Source organism: Sus scrofa, chromosome 15 (genome assembly GCF_054392235.1).
Source record: "Sus scrofa isolate SSC_HxYL_T2T_F1_AM1 chromosome 15, Sscrofa_HxYL_maternal_Yorkshire_Landrace_v2.0, whole genome shotgun sequence".
Taxonomy (NCBI): Eukaryota; Metazoa; Chordata; class Mammalia; order Artiodactyla; family Suidae; genus Sus; species Sus scrofa.
In genome coordinates, this window is record NC_139397.1 from 34,638,365 (window position 1) to 34,662,642 (window position 24,278).

At 37.7% G+C, this 24,278-nt stretch overlaps 1 protein-coding gene across 2 annotated transcripts in view; it reads left to right on the forward strand.

Moving 5' to 3' along the window:
* The first annotated feature begins 909 nt into the window (after nt 1-909).
* Nucleotides 910-24,278, forward strand: part of DPP10 (dipeptidyl peptidase like 10) — a 1,405,335-nt gene continuing 1,381,966 nt past the window's right edge. For both annotated transcript variants that reach the window (XM_085001430.1, XM_085001433.1), the window contains exon 1: nt 910-1,118. In XM_085001430.1, coding sequence (XP_084857556.1) covers nt 1,059-1,118 — 60 coding nt within the window. In that variant the 5' untranslated portion in view covers nt 910-1,058. The remainder of the gene's footprint in view (nt 1,119-24,278) is intronic.

The following is a 24,278-nucleotide window of genomic DNA, read 5'->3' on the forward strand; positions in this document are numbered from 1 at the left end:
AGCCTATTGGATCTCTCATTTCCATGTAAAAATGTTCATCTTATTGCTGATGTGACAATCAGGACTGGTGACTATACAGAAACTGTTTTCATAAATATGAAAGATTAATTTACCTACAGTGTTCATTAAAGCAGAGAGGTAACTATGGGGGGGGGTTGGACTGGCATGAGCTAACTACTAGTCTCTTCTAAGAAATAAAAACAAATATTGCATAAAGGAAATAGTTAAACATGAAAAAGAAAAAAAAAGAACTACCTTCTTGCTTGGGCAGGACATTCAATAACTATTGTATTGAAAACTTTTTTTTTAATATGTCATAGACTCTCTCTCAGCTTATAGAAGACTCAGTGTCTTAGCTGACTATTAATGCAGAATTTCTTAAATATTGATAGAGAATGTCAATTCTTTACTATACAGATATAGAAACATGCAACCTTAAATTAGGCAACAGGTCCTTTAGAGCAGTTACTGGTGTTTTGATGGCAAGTACTACCCTGGAAGAAATAAAATTTAGTACCAGAAGGAGAATGAATTATAGTAAAAAAATCAGAAGAGAGGGAGAGGGATACAGAGAAAGAGAGAGAAAAATTTATTTCATACTGAAAAAAGTATAAACCGGTTAGCATCAGGGGATTGAGAATGTCCCTTTAAACTGTGGGACTGCAATTGATCTCTGTATGTTTTCTGGTATTCATCCCTTTGAAAGGAGAATGAGAGCCAAGATCATTGGCTGCACTGTGTAGCTGTCACATCTCAGTACTGAAAAGGTGCAGTGCAAGTGAATTGAAACAGTCTTTAGTTTTCTATTGCGTATCGCCAAGAGCTTTGAGAATGATGAACCAAGTGAATGCTTTTTTTAGGGCTGAGATACAGATCCCTCCAATCTGACAGCGTTTCAGCCTCCGGAGTGAGAAAGCAGCAGAAGCAGCAGAAGCAGAAGCAACAGCAGTAGCAACAGCAACAGCAGCAGCCCCAGCTGAAGTCCAATAAAGGAGACAGATCTCTAGTTCATCCTGGAACTCCAACCTGGGATTGTGCACTGTCCAGGGTCCTGAAACATGAATCAAACTGCTAGTGTGTCCCATCACATCAAGTGTCAGCCCTCGAAAACGATCAAGGTAAGACCAGGGTTTTCTCCCTTTTCTCTGCTTCTGTGCATGTATATTCATTCATTTACCTAACACATGAGCATTTGTGTGGCAAGGCACTGACAGTGGTGATATCTAGTTGGTTTGAGTTTGAATTGGAGGTTGGACCTTAGTAAAGTGTTTGTTTCTGTTTGCATGTGTATGTAGACTGGTGAGAGTAGTTTCTAGTAAACAATTGTTTTGCCTTGATGGCTTTGGATTTTTTGACTGAGAATCTATCAGTGATATATTTCAGAAAGTTTAGTGAAATTCTGGAAGAGTTTCTAATCCATGTCAGTTTTCTTGACAGAACTGGTAAAGAATTTGCAAACTGCTGGAAACAGATAATGTTAACACTGAATACCGACTTCATTACAGTATTTTGTTGTCTTTTGGATTTGGGATTTATTATTCCCAAAGAAAAGTACATCCTTCATTTTGAGCGTTGAACTGGTGGTTATACTAAAGTGACTATGGTGAGTGAGTGTAAAAGACTTTAGAGGGAGTTAAAAAACATATGTTCTTATGTATGTCACTGTACAACTCAAAGATAGGGAGGTAGTTGGAGATACTCTTTAATTCAGTGCTTGTTTTAAATTTGAGGATTTTTCTGACATGGTTAAATGAAAAGGACCAAGCTCGGAATTTCACTCTTATGTTTCGGTATTAAATAATGTTGATGTCATTCTTCTTATTCTTATTTGGGATGTTCTTGCTTACAAGGAAACTTATAAACAGTTTTCTGCTGAAGAATTTACTCTGTCTTGCCATTTATTTCTAACTAGATCATTTTCTGTGTGGATACTTTGCATCTGGGGGGAAAGTAATGTGTTCCTTTGGAACTCTTGTGAAAAAAAACTGATAACCTGATGGATCAACTTTAGTTACTGCAACCTCTAATTTACATACAATTGAATACCTTTTATTGATATTACAAAATTTGAGAAGACTGATTTTTACTTTGGGGGGTTATTTTTCAGGCTTTTGAAAATGCTGCATAGATGCAGTTACAAAAGGAATATAATTTTCAACAATGTCTCTTTCTTGTAAACTTATCTACCCTTTGTCAGAGTCTTCCAATGATAAATATACTGTAAACTGAACATTTTCTTCCATTTATCTGTAATTATTTTTAAAAGCAGTGAGGTCTTCGGCATATAGCAAAAGATGCATAATTAGACTTCTAGCATAATAAACATATAGAGTTAACTGAAATCATGAAGAACCCAAATTGTGCAGATAATTTATACCATCCCTAATTGTAAAAACCTAATATTTTTCAGCATTGGGTTTTCTGTACTGTGTCCAAATTTAGAAAAAAAATGTTAGGCTTTAGGATATAAGTTTTTTTCTTCATGTCAGATTCTCACATATGTCAATTAAATAAGGATACCATTACCAAAAATGCCAAAACAGCGCATATATGACACTCCACATTGTGATAAATGAACCCTAGTAGGAAATACATGCTGTGGTCTAAAGTGGGGTAGAATTACAATCTGGCAATCTACCGTTGAGTATGTTTTGAAAACCATAAAATGGCCAGTGGCTTTTTGTTTAAGTGTTTGAGGTCATAGGAATCAAGTGTTTTGTTTGCCCTTTTGTGTATTGAGTAAGGACAAAGAAATGCTACTTTCTGAGACTTAAAAATCACTTCTCTATTGGTGCTCTGGCATTGACTGCCCTCAGACAAACTGTGGAGGCAGAAAAAAAAATGTTTCTAGTATAAGGTTTTGCATCATCTTGCTGATCTTGCAGATGCTGGTTTTTCATTCTAACTGCAGCCATTGAATTGAAATGAAAGGCATCATAAAAAGTGGACAACCCACCACTTAGCAGTGTATTGTATTAATGGCTTAATGATAGAATCTTGAATGAAAGCTCTGGGTGATTTGGTGAATTCTATAAGTTAAGTTCTTTTGTGCCACCCCCCAGCCCCTTGATATTTTTCTGGGCAGCAAAAGATGTTCGTGATGTTCATAAAACATATATAGTTGCAGGTATTGAACTATAAAGGGAGTAATTACTTGAGTATTTTCCAATTTGCAACAGTAAAAAGGGATGAGTGGAAAAGCTCTCTTACTTCAAATTATGTACTCAGTTATGAAACATTTATGTCTTTTGGAGTTTATACTAAAAATGGCTGTCTATATTTAGGTAATGCATTAGCCTATGAACAAAATGCAGTAACAACCTAAGGAGAAACCATAAGAGGAGAGGTTTTTGGAAAGTTATGGATATTAGAGCTCAAAAGACTCTGAACTTTTGGAATCTTGTTCTATTTTAAGTGTGTTTTTTTTTTTTAGAGTTAAATTTTCTCTCACTTTAGAAGTTACTATCTGAAAATTTTAAATAAAACTCCCTTATGGAATCTGGTTGGCCTGCAGATAATGATAAGTGACCCACTTTGGGGCTCAAGAAATATCCAGATACTTAATAACTTGTAAATCGCTCTATTTTGAAATTCTAAAACCTCTGGGGACATTTCCCCCATAGTTCAGTGTAATAAACCTCCAGGAAATTTTCCCCCATTGTCAGTATAGCAAATGCTGACTGTTCCTTCTCTTGATAGTCTAACTTACTGTTAAAAGGAATGCAATGGGAATGAACAAAAATCAATTGCATTGGCTAAAAATAGCTGTAAAGGCCAAAACCGTGTAGGAGGAGAAAGAAAGGGTGTGTGTGTGTGTGTGTGTGTGTGTGTGTGTGTGAATGTGTGTCTGTGTTTCCCCACTTGAAGCTTTAAAAAGTAATGATCTCTGCAATGGGTCAAATTTAGCAACTATTGCCAATGAAGGCTATTTGTGGTTATATGGTAGCAGAGTTGGAGAGGAAGGAATTAGGAGGAGTCATAATGTGATAAAATGGTCAACATTATTCAAGGGGCTTGACTTTTTTTTTTTTTTTTTGAGTTGGCCCCTCTCCAATTCAACTAGTCCCTGACACATTTTTCCTGATGTGCTTGAGCAGGTATGTTCCTAGAGTCAAAACTGATAAGAGAGAACAAGCAGAAAAAGTCAAATAAATGTGCCAGGTATGTTCTCAGATCGCCGTGGATGGAATGCCGAATGCAATGCACTCTTAAAGCCCTCTCCCGTTTTAGAGTTTGTAAAGCAATAAAGCTTTTCCTGAAATGATTGCAAATTTTACCATCAACGTAGCAGCACTCTAAAAAAGGATCTTTCATTCTGAGATTTGTAATGGAAAGTTTTAAGGACTATCTGGGAATGCTAAATACAGACCTAATCTCAGTTTATTATAAACTAGATTTCTGAAGAATTGTTCCCACCTTGGGCAATAAACTTGTTTTTTTTTTCTTCCTGAGCCTGGCTTGGCTACACGGAAAGCAAATCAGATCTTCCAGTTAAATCTCTAGACTTGATTTGCCATATCCCCATCCCGAACCCAGTGGAATTGCAAATTTAGAACTTTGTATAAACAGTGTAAGAGATTTTTAAAATTTCTTTCATATTTGAATATAAATCTAGCATCTGTATATGTCTAAGGGTAGTAGAGGAAATCACCCTTTTGAAGTTAGACATTGTGCATGAATTATCTAGGGTTGCTGATTTCTGGATAAAGAACCATATATATTATATTATGGTAGCCTCCAAATATGGTACACAGTATTACTTTATTTGTTCCATCTAGTGATCCTCTCATATCAGTATTTCTCCTTCCCTTTCCCCTTTTTTAAAACTTGCCTTATTTATTCTATTACTACCTTCACAGTTATGTTCCCAGTCCTATCTAGAAAAGGATCCCAAGGTATGAAAGTCAGTTTCTTTCTACTCCTGATGGAGTAGCAGCAAGTTTTTACAAAATATATTTGAAGGACTCTTTAGGATTTTCATTGACTTTAGTGTAGAACATCTATGAACAGGTAAACTCTTCTCATGATAATTTTGACTGCCTTTTATATTGTAATATTAAAGTGTGATTATGTTAATGAAAACTTTTTCCTTTATTACCTCTACCCATACCCCCATCCAAAACTGTGGGATAAGAAATAGGAGAAAGTAAAAGAGAATTAAAAATCTTATCGCATTTTTTTTTTGATTAAATCCTTGGGGTTGAGGATGTGTGGTGATTTGATTTCTGTCTTTAGCAAATATGTATTTTGGAATGTGACATTGTGATGAGTTGGCATGGTGATACTGGCTTGGAATTATACCAACTGGCATCTCACTGGTTGTTAATTCCATACTCCTACCCTAAAGGATGGGCACTACATCTGTATTTCACATGGCGCTTGAGCTGGTGTTGCAATTTAGTCTGAAAGAGTATCTCAATTAAATAACTAAATTACATCCATACAAAATGAAAAATACAAAAAGCATATAAGAAAAAAATTCCTTCTCTTTATGTCATCACAATGTGCAAAATGTAGCATTTGCCCCAATTTTACTGTTTTGTGAAATTCTAAGTGCAAATCTTGTAATGGACTTCTGCATTGTAGCTTGTCTCAGAGATTCAGTTTGGTTGTAATCCTAAGGACTTTAGTCACAAGGAAAAAAAAGAAAGAAATTTTATTAAGTTATAATCTCAACACAGACTTAGACACACTAAAGAAAAAGTTATCTTCTGTATTCAGTGAACCCTACATTTCCACTTGGCAAGGAACAGATTTTTTCCAGCATTAAGAGCTTGGGTCATTCTTCTAAGTGGAGATGTTTGAGAAAACCACAGGAGAAGACTTACAGAAAATTGGAAGGAAGGATATTGTGTATATAAGCATTTTCTCCCTCTCACTTAGGAATGATCTACCTCTTTGTGGTTGTTCTAACACAGCTTCCTCATGTGCTAAAGGCAAAAATCACAACTTGTGATAAACATGAATAGGACTACAAGTTGGAAATTCTGTTGATGACTATTTCCAATTTGAATTTATTGCCAGTTGCTTAAGCTTTAAAAGACTATAGGACAATGTTATTTCAAATAACTATAACTGTGTTATAAGGAAATATTAATGGTCTATATTGTCCTTTTAGTAAAAAAGTGACAGTTATAATAATTGGCCAGTTTTTGTATTTTACTTTTTTCTCAATAAAATAGAAAAATAGAAAGTTTCCTTTAATTTGACATTTATAGGATTTGAATGGCAACTTCTACTTGGAAGAGATATTGTCGTGGAATGTTTCATAGAGGTAAATTTGAAAGATTTTAGAAAATGGTTAATATTACTTCATTTCTGAGAAACTCATGTTTTGACAGGTAGTAAAGCTTTTTTTTTCTGCTTTTTTAGGGCCACACCCTTGGCATATGGAGGTTCCCAGGCTAGGGGTCTAATCAGAGCTACAGCTGCAGGCCTACGCCACAGCACAGCAACACCAGATCCGTGCGTCTGGGACCTACACTACAGCTCACAGCAATGCTGGATTCTTAACCCACTGAGCGAGGCCAGGCATGGAATGCACAACCTCATGTTTCCTAGTCGGATTGTTTCCACTGTGCCACAGTGGGAGCTGCGCAGTTTTGATGATAATTTGTGACTACTTGTCACTGAAAAGATAGGGTTCTACAAATGTAGCATGGAATAAATAAGCTAAAGTAATGCTTTTTAAAGTGTGTCCCTGGGCCAATGACATTGGCATTCTTTTGTGAACCTAGTCGAAAATCAATTTCTTGAGACCTAATCAATTAGAAACTCTTGGGGTGGGGCCCAGTGATCTATTTTAACAGGCTCTCTGGGTGATTGGATTCATATCAAAAGACTACGAAATAAGACACACTTTGCCATGAGCCACCTGTAAGATTTGATTGTTTGAGTATCACAGATGGAGTCTGAAGAACTTTAGCATGATACTCTGGGTCATTAAATAGCATGAATTCTATGAGAGCTGAGATCTCATCAGGTTTATATCTTATTGCTCACAGAGCTTAGTTGATAAAAAACCCCGAATACAGGAGACCACAAATATATATTTATTGTTAAATGACTGCTAAGATCTATCAGCTCTAAGATTAGCTAAGTTAAATCTTAAAATCATGTTTAATAGTTCACTGTTAGAAGCCTTGTTCTATCATTTAAATTAATAGCAAGTTACTCAAAAATGTGTATTTACATGCTGTTTGGTTTTTGGTGGCTCTACCCTCTAATTTCAGTTTGAGACTATCTGGTAATACACACTATTTGGTAACTAGGAAGATCCATAGTCACACTAAGCAGATGAGTGTCTCCCTTCTTGCCAGCTTCCTCTGAAACTTGGCAAAACAGTGGTAGGTATATCACCAAAGCCTTTTTCCTTCTCTTCATGAACATCTTTTAGCCCTTGGATAGAGGCCGTGTTGGTAGATATAATTGGCAGCAGCATACCCCAGCTGAAACAAAATTAATCATTTCTTCAAACCTGACCTCCCATTGACAGACCTAGCTTGGTGTTACAATAGAAGAACTAGATTTAAGCTGGGTGATAAGCTCTGAAATAAAGGCAGTTTACCTTCCTAACAGGCCTATTTCTTGGAAATTCTTCAGAATTTTTTTGTTTGGTTTTTATAGTTACCTTTGGGAAGATCAAATACATGTAGCTTACCCTACTGCCTGTGAGTGGAGTGTAAGGCAGATTGGTTGAATTTTCCTTTGGAGGGTCATCCTTAACTTGAATTCTCACCTCCCCAGTACCACAGTGAATCATGTGATCTTAGGGAAGGCAATTAACCATGTCAAGGCTTTTCTTCCCACTAACAGAAGGGCAATAAACTTAAATTATCTTCCCAAACAAAAATGCTATGTAAGTGCTTTGTATTATAATTTGTTCTAGTAGCAGTTTTTAAGGGATATGACATTTTCATAGAGAGGTGTATAGAGAGAATCAATTTTTATGACATAAAAGCTGAGAATTTTATTTGCAATTATTATTAACTATAATGATGATAAAAACTCATTTTGATGTCACCTGGGAGCTGAAAAGTATCTTCTAATATTGTAGTAACATTGTAAGATTTCATCACGAATCTGTACCAAAAAAGTAGGGGAAAAAGGAGACTGAGTTTAAATACCATCTAAAGGACTTATTAATTTAATAAAAAATGCAGTTACTCATCCTGGTGTTATGCTACAAAAAAGGGGAGGGACCTGGGGTCGGTGCATGGATTGTACATGTGGTTGAATTGAGGAGATGTTTTATCGTGATATGGATACAGCCTTCTTACTGCCTCTGGATGCACTGTTTTCTTTGCCTCGAGTACAACACTTTCACTCAGTGGCCTTTTTAACACACTCATTCTTGAAATCTCATACGCGGTTTTCTCCATGAAAATTCTCAGACTCCCCCAGGCAAGCAGTCATAGTCTTAAGGAACCACCTATGTTCTCAGATGGTTTTTTTTCTGTATCTTCTCATATAACAATTCATCTTCGGAGTTATAACTATTTTTGTTTCCATATAAGTCTCTCCCCTAGCTCTTAAAGGGCTCTTAAAGGGTTTCTGTCTTTTATTTTTGGTAATTCCAGTGCCTAGTTCAGTATCTGGTGCCTAGCAGGTACTTGGCTAGGTTTCTTTGAATGAAAGAGAAGTTGAAGAAGGCTGTAAACTCATTTATCTTCCTGAGAGATGCAGTGTGACTTTGGGACTCAGAAATACGCTTGTCCTCCTTGACCCAAGAAGAAAAAAAATTTTTACTTTAAAATTTGTAAACAACATTTAGAAGGATGACAAAGGGACCTCAGGCCTTGTGGCAACAGATATGCTAATCCTTTTGGGGATGAGTATTTTCCGTAAGTCGAAAATAGGTTTTACATTATGAATGTCTTTCTATATTAGGGTTAAGGAAAGTCTGTGTCCAGACAGAGACCAATCTCTGTCCCTGTTTGGGGGCTTGTGTTAGCATAGCAGGCACTAGTTGCTGCTGATTTTAATGGGTGGGGTGATATAAGAGAGCTATTGACTCTGGTACCTTAGTGAGGCTCTTTCTCATCAGAAGCCTTAATTTCCAAGATGAATCACTGCTGCTGGATTGGAAAAACACCACTTCTCACAACTCAGGTTTCCAGGATTTTGCCTAAAGAAAAATGGGCTCCACTTTACTTTAATGGAAAGTAAATAGCATGAAAGTACTATTGTACTTAATAGATGGGCCCTTTACTTTAATATGTCTTTTTTTTTTTTTTTTTTTTTTTTGAGGCAGTGGAAGAAGTAGGGCAGAGAGACTATGCAAGACAGATATTCTTAATCAAGGAAGGGCAGCTGTGGTAAACTTTTTCCTTTGTGTATGTCCTCTGAAGGAAATAAAATCAAGTGAAAGGACAGACTGACTTTGGTTGATTGGTGAGCACAATGTGATGTGATGGACAGAGACTAGATTTAACTCTTTCATTTTTTTCAGTCATTCAACATTTAATGAAAGAGGGTTTAATTGTAAATAGGATGAGCCAGCTTGTGTTTTTTTTTTTTTTTAAATGATTTTTATTTTTTTCCATCATAGCTGGTTTACAGTATTCTGTCAATTTTCTACTGAACAACAAGGTGACCCAGTCACACATACATATATACATTCTTTTGGGGGTTAATAGAGCCAGATTGTTTTTAAGAAGCACAGCCTAGGATACAAATTAATGCAATTACAGTATAAAGTGAGAAATGCTAGATGAAGTCAATTCAAGGTTTTTTGGGGGCATTCGCCAAGCCTAAACTAGAATTCTATGTAGGAATTAGATTGATGGAGGGAAGAAAATATTCCAGACATAGAGAAAACATGTATAAAAGATGAAGATGCAAAGCAATGCAACTGTCATGAAATCATTACTTGGTTGAAACTGACTATATTACAGCATGCAAGTAATTAGGAGGGGTGAGGAATGAGGTTGCAAATACATGTGGGGGTCTGAAAATGTTATCTTTCAGAATGTGACCTTCTCTGAATGCAGAGCTTAAGGGCTAAATATACAAAGACGAGATCACGAGATCTAAATTTAGGACCCAGTTTTGTGACCTTGGGAAACATCCTTGAGGCTTATGTCTTTAGGTAGAAGGTGAAGAAGGTAACACATTCCTGGTCCATCTTTCAGGATAATTTAAGTATAAGATATTATTAGCCAGTCAGGTGTTCTGAAGGTAATCTTACTAAGAACAAAAGATTTGTTCATTAACTTAATTTAGCACCACTCACTTTTATAAATGCTAATAATAGCTGGTCTTTAAAGGATTTGATTTACTGGTACCTTTTAAATTCAAAAGTCTTTTTTGATTAATGACAGTCATTGGGCTATACCAAAATTTTTCTCTCTAATATTTGAATACTATATACATATAACATTTTTTGGGGTATATTGGTTTTGATTGTTTTTTACAACAATTCTCCATGACACATGAATGACCTCTGTTAGTGGCATTAGATTTTAGTGTAAAGAATTCTTGGGATTTTCGAATGTCGAGGTGTGAAAGTTCTTTTCTTTCTAGCCACCTAATTACCTAAGCCTTGTGTTGTCTTTATTACAGATATTTTGTTTCTTTCAAAGGATTATTTCCAAAGTTTCCTGCAATGGCTCACACCGCTTTTCAGAGCAGTCAGGAAATATTAAAGTACATTTGATGTACTGCAGTTCCATAGTCGTAAAATTTGAGATGTTTCTTGGAGATACTATACTCCAGATTCTCATTTTGCAGACAACAAGCTGAGGGTTAAAAAGGGAAGTTAGGTGAGGTGAGGGTTGCCCTTTGATTCCTTTTAAACAGGAACTTCCCACCCCCACCCCCTAATACATAACCATCCTGCACAATTATCTCATGATAAACACTTGGTATGGTTATGGTCCTCTGAGGTAACAGGACATGTTAGGTTTTATTAATCAAAGTGCTTTCAGCTGACAGTATCACAAAATAACAGAAAATTCTAAATGACTTAGAAGAATCAGAAAAACATAGTAATTGGCATTCCCACTGTGGCAGAGTGGGTTAAGGATCCAGCATTGCTATGGCTGTGGCAAAGGTTGCAGCTGCAACTCTGATTCACTCCCTGGCCTGGGAACTTCCAAATTCCATGAGTGTGGTGGAAAAAGAAAAAAAATAGTAATTTCATAACATGAAAAGTCCCTTGGTAGAGCACTTCAAGAGTCAGTTACTTTGGGTGTCCAAATAGCATGTCCTGGGACCAAGGCTCTGGATACCATCCCACTTTGTCATTCTTGTTTCCATAATTGGCATGTAGGCATGACAGCTGACAATGTTCAGTGGACAAAGAGAGGTTTCTTCCTTTGAGCTTCTTTTAAAGAAAATGTCCTACATAGATTTCGCTTTAACTTTCGCTGTCTGGAATTTAGTTTTATGCCAACTCCTTACCCACTGTGCTTGAAGATGCAAATGGTTAATGTGGAGGAAGTAGAGGAGGTGGCTAGCCAAATAAATATGGAGTTTTGTTAGAAATAGCGAGGTTAGATGGTTTGGAAGGAGAAAATAATAATGATAATAATAAAAAAAATGTACCACAGAGATCAGCAAGTTAATGATTTTAGAATTTGATGGACACATAATGTACACCATCCTGTGAAAGACAGGTAACACCATGGTCTAAGCAGGGTTTCAGCAGAGGTAATAAACCAAAATACAACATTGTCTCTGATTATCTCATGGCAGAGACCCCTTCCATCACTTTGGAGCAAAAAGGTGGGAAAAGAGGGTCCCAGTATTGTCTCATTCAGGCAGCCAGCCTTATCTCCTTTCATATTAAGTTACTCAGTAGCCAGTCACTTTGCATTGTGTTTTCATTTTTTTAACACATCATTGGGCTCTTTTTCTCCTTGATATTCTTTATCAGATAATTAAGGTTGCTCAGGGCCTATCACCTCTTCTGTGGTACCTATATGGACTTGGAGCCCTTACACCTTCAGGAGCACGTAAACACCAAATGCCTCCAAAGTTGAGAGATAACATAATAACTCTGGTGAGATGTACAATTGAAACAGTTGTCACTGGAGATAGCTCCCCGCGTAAAGAAACCCCAAAGCAAAGTCTACTCCCCTGCCCTGCGAAATAACTTGGAGGGGTGACAATGATAGGGCAATGAGACTATACGTGATCACACACACACACACACAAAACAAAAACTCTAGGGGTCTCAGTACCTCTAGTTTATAACTTTGGATGTGTGATGTTGATTAATACTATGGATTTAATCACCCAGTGCTGAACACTGACAGACTTTTGTTTTGCATCCAGACCTCTCCTTAGATCTCTGTCCTCACTTGCTGCTCTTTGCTCAGTAGTGTCATGTAGCCGTTTGATAGATACTGTAAACTTATTACATTAAAATCAGAACTTCTGATGCCTGCTGCCTACCCTCTTCTCACTTAATATCATGAAATGATACCATCTTCTTTCCAGAAAATCAAACCAAAAACCTAACATTTCTTTTTCCTCCCTTCCCCTCCCCTTCCCTTCAATCTACTCCATTGAAAATCCTGCCCATTCTACCTTCTAAATGTATCTCTCATCTAACCTCATCTCTCCACCTCCACCAATGATCACCCAAACTTGCTGCACACTTCTACTCATCTGATTTATGGCAACAACTTCCAAGGACTCCTGGCTTCTGGAAGGCCTTAATCTTCCACTCCCCAGCTGAGTGGTGGTTTTAAAATATCACTCTAATCAGTTTTGTACACCTGGTTTATATCTTAACCTTGCTTTCAGAAAACAACCCCAGTTCCTTAACCTTACTCTGATGACCCTGTATTAACTGGCCCCTGTTCTTCCTTATGACCAGAATGTGTCTCATTCTCTCTGCTCACCCTCACCCCATGAATATTCTCCAACCAAACTGGCCTTCTCTCTTGAGCCATACCTGTGCTTGTTCCCATTGTCTGGTAACTCTTTTTCCTACCACCTTCCATAGCACCTTTCTGATTTCAGCTCAGGCCTCTTCTGATGAACTCTTCCCATCTTGGCTGTGGTCACCACATGCTGCAAAAGCTTATAACTAAAGGTGGCAGTTACTTTGTGCTATGCTGATGCCGCTCCTCCCAAAGTTTCCAACCCATAGGGGAGTGAGGCGCTTTTACCTCTGAAAGTCTTAAATCTTTGTTATAGGTCCTATCAGAACCCTTGTAGAAGAGGGTTTTCTTTTATAAAAGAACCTTTCTGGATTCTGGTTTCCAATTCTTTCCTTGTTACTATTTTATTTTATTTAATTTTTTTGAAGTATAGTATATACACAATATATCGAGATATGTCTATATATTTTTTCAGATTATTTTCCATTATAGGTTATTACAAGATATTGAGTATAATTCCCTGAACTATATAGTAGGTCTTTGTTGTTTACCTACATTATATATAATAGTGTGTATACGTGAATCCCAAACTCCTAGTTTATCTCTGTCCTATGCCCTGCTATCCTCTTTAGTAACCATGTTTGTTCTCTATGTCTATGACCTATCTCTCTTTCAGTTCTGTTGCAAGACATGTTTCTTCAATATTTTCTTAGCCTCTTTGCTGAAAACGCCACCTTATCCTGCTTTACTTTACCCCATCTTCCTGCTTGAAAAACAGTTGCAGTGCTGGTAAATGACTCAAGTTTAAGAACAAAGACCTAAAGGCATAAGTTATGCATAGGGTCAGCTGAATGAGGACATAATACATTGGTCTAGGCACCCTGGACCTGTGCAGATTGGCATGCCATCTGCACAGCATGGTACGTCCTCTTAAGAAAAAAAGAAATGTCTATTCAGGTCTTTTGCCCATTTTTCCATTGATTGATTGGTTTTTTTGCTGTTGAGTTGTATAAGTTGCTTGTATATTCTAGAGATTAAGCCCTTGTCAGTTGCATCATTTGAAACTATTTTCTCCCATTCTGTAAGTTGTCTTTTTGTTTTCTTTTGGGTTTCCTTTGCTGTGCAAAAGCTTTTCAGTTTGATGAGGTCCCATGGGTTTATTTTTGCTCTAGTTTCTATTGCTTTGGGAGACTGACCTGAGAAAATATTCATGATGTTGATGTCAGAGAGTGTTTTGCCTATGTTTTCTTCTAGGAGTTTGATGGTGTCCTGTCGTATATTTAAGTCTTTCAGCCATTTGGAGTTTATTTTTGTGCATGGTGTGAGGGTGTGTTCTAGTTTCATTGCTTTGCATACAGCTGTCCAGGTTTCCCAGCAATGCTTGCTGAATAGACTTTCCTTTTCCCATTTGATGTTCTTGCCTCCCTTGTCAAAGATTAATTGACCATAGGTGTCAGGGTTAATTTCCAGATTCTCTATTCTGTTCCATTGGTCTGTCTGTCTGTTTTGATACCAGTACCACACTGTTTTGATGACTGTGGCTTTGTAGTATTTCTTGAAGTCTGGGAGAGTTATGCCTCCTGCTTGGTTTTTGTTTCTCAGGATTGCTTTGGCGATTCTGGGTCTTTTGTTGTTCCATATAAATGTTTGGATTGTGAATAGACATTTCTCCAAGGAAGATATACAGATGGCCAACAAACACATGAAAAAATGCTCAACATCGCTGATTATAAGAGAAATGCAAATCAAAACTACCATGAGATACCACCTCACACCAGTCAGAATGGCCATCATTAATAAATCCACAAATAACAAGTGCTGGAGGGGCTGTGGAGAAAAGGGAACCCTCCTGCACTGTTGGTGGGAATGTAAACTGGTACAGCCACTATGGAGAACAGTTTGGAGATACCTTAGAAATCTATACATAGAACTTCCATATGACCCTGCAATCCCACTCTTGGGCATCTATCCGGACAAAGCTCTACTTAAAAGAGACACATGCACCCGCATGTTCATTGCAGCACTATTCACAATAGCCAGGACATGGAAACAATCCAAATGTCCATCGACAGAGGATTGGATTTGGAAGATGTGGTATATATACACGATGGAATACTACTCAGCCATAAAAAAGAATGACATCATGCCATTTGCAGCAACATGGATGGAACTAGAGAATCTCATACTGAGTGAAATGAGCCAGAAAGACAAAGACAAATACCATATGACATCACTTATAACTGGAATCTAATATCCAGCACAAATGAACATCTCCTCAGAAAAGAAAATCAATCATGGACTTGGAGAAGAGACTTGTGGTTGCCTGATGGGAGGGGGAGGGAGTGGGAGGGATCGGGAGCTTGGGCTTATCAGTCACAAGGTAGAATAGATTTACAAGGAGATCCCGCTGAATAGCATTGAGAACTATGTCTAGATACTCATGTTGCAACAGAAGAAATGGTGGGGGAAAAACTGTAATTGTAATGTATACATGTAAGGATAACCTGACCCCCTTGCTGTACAGTGGGAAAATAAAATTTAATAAAAAAAAAAAAAAAAAAAAAAAAAAAAAAAAAAATCTTTCAAAGAAAAAAAAAAAAAAAAAAAAAAAAAAAAAGAAAAAAAGAAAGAGGAGCCTCATGGCCCCAAGGAGTTTATGAGGGGTCCTTAGCAGGATATGCATTAGCAAGGAGAACTGAGAGGCAAACCTAGGCAGGCTGGGTTGCTGCATATAGGCGTGCCTTAGTCTGCAGAAGCACAATGGTGATTTTCTAGATGCTTTGCATAGATAGCTGACTCCAAGCTTCCTCAAATGCTAATGATTGTTAAATGCCTGAAGGTCAGAATAAAAGCTTAATCAGCAACTGGCTGTGAGACTTTTAAAATAACTAGTCATATTCGTTAACCACTGACCGGGAAAAAATGTAATTGTAATGTATACATGTAAGGATAACCTGACCCCCTTGCTGTACAGTGGGAAAATAAATAAATAAAAAAAAATAATAAAATAACTTAAAAAGGAGTTCCCGTCGTGGTGCAGTGGTTAAGGAATCCGACTAGGAACCATGAGGTTGCGGGTTCGGCCCCTGCCCTTGCTCAGTGGGTTAAGGATCCGACGTTGCCGTTGCCGTGAGCTGTGGTGTAGGTTGCAGACGCGGCTCGGATCCCGTGTTGCTGTGGCTCTGGTGTAGGCCGGTGGCTACAGCTCTGATTGGACCCCTAGCCTGGGAACCTCCATATGCCGCGGGAGGGGCCCAAGAAATAGCAAAAAGACCAAAAAAAAAAAAAAAAAATTAAAAAAACCTATATCCTGCACCTACAACCCCCTCCTCACTTGATGTAATCCTCAAGCGCACAATAAAAGCAGTGTGGTTTCTTGAGGCAGCGCTCTTGGTCCCCGAGACCTTGAGTCCCCCGGTTCCCACCTTTACTTAAGACAAATGTCTCTGTGTCTTGTTTTATGTTAACTTTTTTCCCTTAAGTTTCACAGCACCCGTTCTTCAGCCCCATCCTGCTGAGCTGGTCTCAGCAAGTTCAATTCAATTTATCTATATATTCCATAAATATGAATTTATTTATATTTATCGAATATATAATAAATACTATGTTGCACAGTTATAGACACCAAGAGGCATTAAGGCACAGAGCCAGTCTTTAAGAAGCATACAATCTGGCTTCTTTCCTCCTCTCCCTTTGCCTGGGATGAAGGAGGAGGACATAGGAAATGTAAGTCCTTGATGCATAGATGTGGGTCTAGGAGATTAGAGGAGGTGCACCTCATTCCAACTTGTGTGAAAGCGGGAATTTTGAGCTGATACTTGATAGGCAGGCAATAGCAATCTTGCTGAAGAATCTGGGAGAAAGAGGCATGCCAGATGGTGGGATGTGTGAAGGCACCCAGGTAAGGGAGAGCCCCCCAGCCCCACTACCACACCATCATGGTTGCTATTGTCTCATCATTACCATTGCTAACTGCCCACACCATGGCATGCACAGCTCTAGGTGCTTTTATGCGATACCTCTAATTCCCATAGTGACTAAGCAAGGAAAGGATTATTATTCTTATTTTATAAATAAGGACATTAATGTGTCCAAAATTTCCCAAATCATAAGGGGTGGAGCTCATATTTGAATTCTGCTAAGTTGGATACAAAACTCCAGCTGACAGCTTGGATTTTCTGGCTCTTATTTTAGTGTTCTCTCTGCTCTGTCATGCTCCCCATAAGCTCAGTGGAGCTAGTTCTTGTTACTAAGGGTCCTCTGCTGTTTTAAGCCTCTAAGTAAAAGTTTACTGCTTCTTCCATAGGAATGCCCTGTGTCCCTCTTTTGCTTGCTGGGGAGATAATGCTTGCCGTTTTGAACTCACTTCACAGGCAATTCACCTCCTCTCTGGAGTTTTTTCTTTTCCTCATTTTCTCCTTTGCAGCCTCAGGAAGACTGCTTGCTTTGTGCTTTACTGGGCTTGTACCACAGCATTTCCTTTATATTTATCTTCTTATCCTCTGTCTTCACCCTCTTCTTTATCCTATGCATCCTCCCTCACACATCCCATCTACAGCTGGACCACAGGATTCTTGAGGCAAAGGCTGTATCTCATTAGTTACTATGACTTTAGTGTTTAGTACTATTCCTGATGTGAAGTGAAAACTCAAAAAAGATTGATGAATGAATGAATGAGTAAGCAAAGGTCATCTAACGTGGAGAATGATATGTTATTGTTCTAGAATATTCTTTATAATATTAATGTGTCCTTTCATTTGATATGTAACTCTCATTCTGGGGGAAAATGTAACTGTGTTTTTTTTTTCAAAGAATTTTCTTCTCCATTGTGCGTGTGTGTGTGTGTGTGTGTGTGTGTATAAACAAGAGAGATACACACACAAAACACGAGAACTGAGTTTTAAAAAATGTAAATACATTTGAAACTGGCTTATTGCTAAGTTCTTTCATTAGTGTTTAGATGAAAAGGTTTAAAAAGTAATTTAAAATGTGGAGAAATTTTTTTTTTTAAGAATGAAAATTTTGGAGATCCTCTTGTGGTGCAGTACCTTGAGAATTAGACTGCAGCGGCTTGGATTGCTGCAGAGATGCAGGTTTGATCCTTGGCCCAGTGCAGTGGGTTAAGTTTCCAGCATTGCAGCAGTTGTGGTGTAGGTCATAGCTGTGGCTCAGATTCGATCCCTTGCCTGGGGAATGAAAAAAAAAAAAATATATATATATATATACACACACACATACTCTTTTTTTTTTCATATTATCTTCCATCATATTCCATCCCAAGAGACTGGATATAGTTCCCTGTGCTATACAATAGGACCTCATTGCTTTGTGGATTTTTTGAAGTGAGAGTCACTGTGAAAGACTCTCCTTGGGACTTTATGACACTGCTGATGGTCAAACCACCCAAAGGGCACTCAGAATATCAAAAATTTATCATCTAGGGTTTATATATAAAAGGATTCAGTCAGAGAGCTAGAGATTGGTCCCCAAATCACGTGGAGGAGCTGATACTTGAACCACAGTCATAATACTCTACACCCCATCTCTTTTCTCTGTAACAAGTAACTTTTATCCCCAGCATTGGAGATTACCCAAGCCTGAGGTATTAAGGGAAATGTGACAGAGGTGGGACTTTGGGTCCTCCAGCATTGCTGCCCATCCCTACTTTGGGGATCCCTACTTTGCCTATAGCAGCATGACTCTCATCATCCTATGTTGGTAATGGTTAATGTCTCTACTAAAGAAATAGCAGGTAAAATTCTTTGCATTGTCCTTTATACCTGCTTGGACTTCGAGAAGGCCTAGCTTGTGTTAGCCTAGAGAGAAACTGTTCAGTATTCCTTATGCATTGTTATTTTCAAGAGTAAGGTAAGCTGAGGCTGCAGGAGTATTAAGTTTGCTCATCTGCAAGGCAGACATTTAATGGGGACTGGGACCCAAAAAGGCCATTTAATTATCCATCCCTGATCTCTTTCCAGAAAGAACCATTTTGCCTCCATGTTTTACTCTTCCAGGATACCCTGAGTGATTCTGCCAGAGTTGTCTTCTGGCAGAGCCTTGAGAAATTTTACCCTGTTCTTGAGAATCTAAATTCTCATCCTGCTAACATCTTGCTTGGCATTCTTCAAATTCTATATTAATCCAAGGACTTTCTAATTCTCCTCTTTTTCATTAAATAGGGATCATCTCAGGGCGAGAGCAATACAGTTTGACCACTCACATCTCCCGTATCTGCCTGTCATGATATCTGAAAACCTAAATTCAGAGATCCGATTTGTTAAATAAAGAGACTGACTTCTCCAGTTATCCTTTTCTTAAAAGTGGATGAACTTGAAAATTTCGACATATGTATATTTTGTCAGCCAAAGACAAACCATCTATTTTAGGAGGCAATATCTCATACTTGTTAATTGTGTGCTTTGGAGTGTGTGCTGTGGAATTAAACTGCCTCAGTTCATGTTCCCGGTTGCCACTTTTAGCAATATTATCTCAGACAAGTTTTCTAAATTTTTATGAACCTCCTTTCCTCATCTGTAAGGTGGGGTGATAATGTTCTCTATATTGGAAGTATTAAATTAGAATTAAATGAGATAATACATGGAAAGCAATTAAAAAAATACTCAATGCATAATAGCCAGCTCCACTCTTATTACTACTTTATTCCTGGGGGACATCCTGAATGCATATTATAAATGAAAGAAATTGGTAATAAAAATAAATGCAATGTTGGAGGTTATCTTGGCCATGTCACAATCTTCTCTAAGTTGTTGGAAAACAAGGGTTATAATGAATAGATCAATAAAAATATAACAACAGCAAAGAAATGAATTAAATACTCATTTAATTAATTTATTTAAATTATTAAATGAATTAAATACTCATTTAATTAATATATTTGAATTATTAAATGAATTAAATTTATTAATACGCATCAAATTCTTACTGTAATAAGCCAATAGAGTCCCTGTAGTAGACATTTTAAAATGCGATATACTTTTCTCTCTTTTATAAACCTGGTATTAAGTGGGTTTGCAGGCTTCTAAAGAAATTTCTACTGTCTTGTTTGACTATTACTTCCATGAGGACCAAAGATTTCTGAAAGGGTGCATTTTCCCTTATATGTTAAAGAGAGCTTCAAAAAAGATATGTTAATGTCACTAGAACTTATATCAAGTATTTGACATTTTAGATATAAAAGAGTTTTAGAAAAATCAGGTAAGTAACATATTTACCTAAATAAGTATCTTCTGACTGACCATTTTATCATATTCTTAATCTGGGTCTTATGAAGAGGAGAATACTGAAGTCAGTTCTCTATTTTCTTTACCAATTAGGTAAATTCTAGAAATGTTAATAAGGAAAGTCTAGTGCCGAGTGAAATAAATGTTTGCAGGATGAGTGTTGAAAACTTACGGTTCTTAATGGTTGCCATTGCCTACACCATGTATGTTCTTAATGTTGCTATGACTTTTCTGCTAGCCAAATGGACATTGTCATACAACATGTAACATGTACCATTGGGTGATATAACCAGTGATCTGGCTATTATGCCAGGACAGATTGTGCTCCAGAGACCTAAATTAGTAATACACATGTCACTGCTTTTTATAACCCCATGGTGCATGTTACACACTCCATGACAATATCTGGGGTGAGAAGTAGACTTTACATAGATCTAGGAAGACCTACTTGCAGAGACTGGTATCAAAACATTTATGAGGAAAAATCATATTTTTTTTCCTTTTTTTTCCCTAGGCTTTCCCCATTCCATAAAGTATACAAAGCCATTAGAATTGGGGTGAGATCTGCTCTGTATCAATGAGAGGTCTCAAAATAAGCTCTTTCATTCCAAAAGGATACAAGCAATTTAAATCGAGTAACAATGGATAATCATTGAGTTTACCATAAGGCATTGCCGTAGCTATATTACATTTTTTTCTATGAAATCTCTGTGTTTAATAGTGTTTTCTCATTTTATATGTCACTGAGTATAAGACCTCATACTATTCCTTTAGTACTGCTGTGCCTTTTTTTTTTTTCCCTCTTCTTCTTTTCTTGAGTTATAGTAAAGAGGTGCCATCCTGCTGTCACCATGACTTACCTCTGCCATTCATTCCTGGGGGAACTGCTTGGCTGCCATAGCCCATGCAGTGACAGGCTATTCCTTGGTGGACATAAAGCACAGTGGGATTAAAGCCATTCTCATCTCCTGAAATCCTCTTACAAACCAGCTACCCAGGTGTGTTAAACCAAGGAAATTTTCTTCTGTTTTCTTTCAAGGATGATAAACAGCAATATGCTGGAATGATAACAGGGCTGGATAGGAGAACAAATAGAGTGCTTTTTTTTCCCTGAAAATCATTTCATTGCAGCCAAATACATTTGCAGATGGTTCCTTTTTATTATGTTTTACTTAAAAATTTTTAAGAGTATATGTTTGTGTTGAGATTTCAGTTAAAAGTTTTTTTTGAAACTTACAAAAAGTTTCATGCTAATAAACCTCAGTCCTTTCTTATATTTTGCTACACTACTGACTGTTTATATTCTATGGACATTTGCATATAATTTAAGATTAGTTGATATATCTAGATTTAATGAAACTATTCCTTCCTTACAAAAAGATCATTTGTCTAAAGTGCAGTGATACTTAATATATAATGATTTAGATATGCCTATTATAACTGTATAGCTAAAAAGAAAAGGACTGCTGGTCAAATTCAAAATTTAAACAGGATAAAAGTACATTCAAGCTACTTGTATAAGAGACTTTTCCAAGCTCTCCATATTTCAGAAAATAGAGATCTCTTAGCATGACTCTTACCTATTTACTAAAAACCAATTCTGGTTTAGGTCCTTCTTGTCCTAATGCCAGCTTAAAAATTTTTTTATTTTATTGAACTATAGTTGACTGACAATGTTGTGTTAATTTCTGCTTTGCAGTTTGGTTTGTTACTCTCTGTATATGAAACTAACAAAACTGCATATTTTTCAATAAACATCAGCCTTTCACTAATTCCAAGTGCCTATTCCTTTAATTAATCCAAATTAGAGATTGTATTTCTCCCCAAACAAAATGTATCCTTACACCAATTAAATGAGGGTTTTTGATGAAATGTTCCCTAACAGAAAGTAAGTAATTGAGATATAATTGTTTGTAGATGAAAAATAAGTGCCACTTTCATGGCAAATGTGAGTTTAATGCAGATGATTTCCATGATTATGTTGTGTTTTATGTGGCTTTTTATACCACTGTTTTGGAAGCATTCACAGTACTAGTTGAGGCAAAAGCATCTTAATGTTTGTTTTAGTGTTTGGCAACAAGTACAGTCTATAAAATATGTAGTAGTTAATATTAAAAGCTCATGCCAGATTGTAACATAAAGAGTTTATTCAATCTCTTTAAACGCATCAATTTAAAGCTCCATCTGAATGAATTCTCATTTAGCATTTAGGTTTCTTTGGATTTGCAGCAGGTGATCTCTGGAGAAGTTAGGGGGCATGTGTTCTCTGGATTGACAGCCTGCAGAGCAAGGACTCTTAATGTGCCTGACTTGAATCTTCTTTCAAGGAGCAGCTGGGGGCAAGCACCTTCAGTGCCTGTAGGGTTTGCTGAGTGAGCGGAGCTGAGAAATGCACTCCCTTTTGAACCATGTATGTGGGAGGGAGAAGATGGTGAGAAGCACTAAAGGTTTACAGTTCTCTCCTTGACCCATCAATTCACCATGGTTGTGTTTTCTCAACGTTGCCTTTCCTTAGGATTTGACTACTTGCCTCCGTTCACCAACCCCCCTCTCCCACACATTCCCTCACTCCCAGTAATGGTGGGGTTCTTTAAAAAGTCAAGTGGTACAGTTCTTTTTCATGTTGCATTACATGCTTAAAGAAAGAGTCTAGAATGCTTTAGGAAAAACACAACCATGGTCTATGGTCTGCTGGTGCTGGGGGCCTGCGTGGGGAGACAATTGCCAGCCTTTCATTCTGGTCAGATCTATACCTGGGCAAGTTATTTAAACATTCTGGGATGTGGTTTATCCACCTCTAGGTTAGAGGATTAGAAACTGTATATGAAAGTACCTGATATGTATTAAATGAGGTAGAAGATAGCTTCAACATTTAGATAGGAAAAGAATGGAAAGGGGGAAAGAAACAGGAGGTGAGAAAGATGGAGGGAGGCGAGAGCCTTGTTCAGGCTGGGAGCTGGTGAGAAGATGAAACCTGGACCACGTAAGACACAGAGTTCTTCCTTGTGGATAGAAAGGGAGAATCACTGCTCTATTCATCTGAGTTCATCACTGTGGAGAGATAACTGGAACAGACTGCACTGATGTCAGGAGGAGGCTGCAGCAGGATGATCAAAGTAAACACATGTGGAGCTTCATTAGAACAGTGCACTACAAGGTAATTTTCTTCTTTTATCAAATTCATTTTCATTATAGAATAGTTTTATATTTGCAGACAAGTGGCAGAATGGAGAATAGTATGGAGAATTTCTATACACCCCAGCCCAGTTTCCCTTCTGTTAGCATTTTACATCCCTGTGCTGTTTGCATCACTGTGATACATTTGTCCTAAGGGACCAATATTGGTATGTTACTGTTAACTGGACTCCATACTTTATTCTGTTCCATTAGTTTTCCACGAATGTCCTCCTTTCTGTCCAGGATCTCACCCATGATATCACATAACATTTACTCAGATGTCTTCTCTTGTGGTCTTTAACAAATTTTCAAGCTTTCCTTGTTTGTGATGGCTTTGATAGTTGTGAGGAGTCAGATATTTTGTAGAATACCACTCAAGTTGGATTTGTCTGATGTTCTTCTCTTAGTTACACTGGGGTTATAGATTTGGGGGAAGGAAAATCTCACAAGTGATTTGTTATTCAGTTCTCATTATACCAAGGGCATGTGCTAACAACTTGACTTATAATTGACGTTAACTTTGATTACCTGTCTAAGATAATGCTTCGGGTTTCTTCATTGCTGGAGTTCTCTTGTGGCATAGTGGGTTAAGGATCCAGCTTGTCATTTCAGTGGCTTGGTTGCTGTGGTGTGGGTTCAATCCCTGGCCTGGGAACTCAGACATACCAAAAAATAAGTAAAAAACAAAATAAGGTATTTTTTTACTGTAAAGATGGGCTGTCTTTTCCCTACCTTCTCCCACCTTACTCTCAGCAACAAGTTAATAAGCAAGCCTCTACTTAAGAGAGAGGTAGGAGTTCCCGTTGTGGCGCAGTGGTTAACGAATCCGACTAGGAACCACGAGGTTGTGGGTTCGGTCCCTGCCCTTGCTCAGTGGGTTAAGGATCTGGCGTTGCCGTGGACTGTGGTGTAGGTTGCAGACGCGGCTCGGATCCCTCGTTGCTGTGGCTCTGGTGTAGGCCAGTGGCTATAGCTCCAATTCGACCCCTAGCCTGGGAACCTCCATATGCCATGGGAGCGGCCCAAA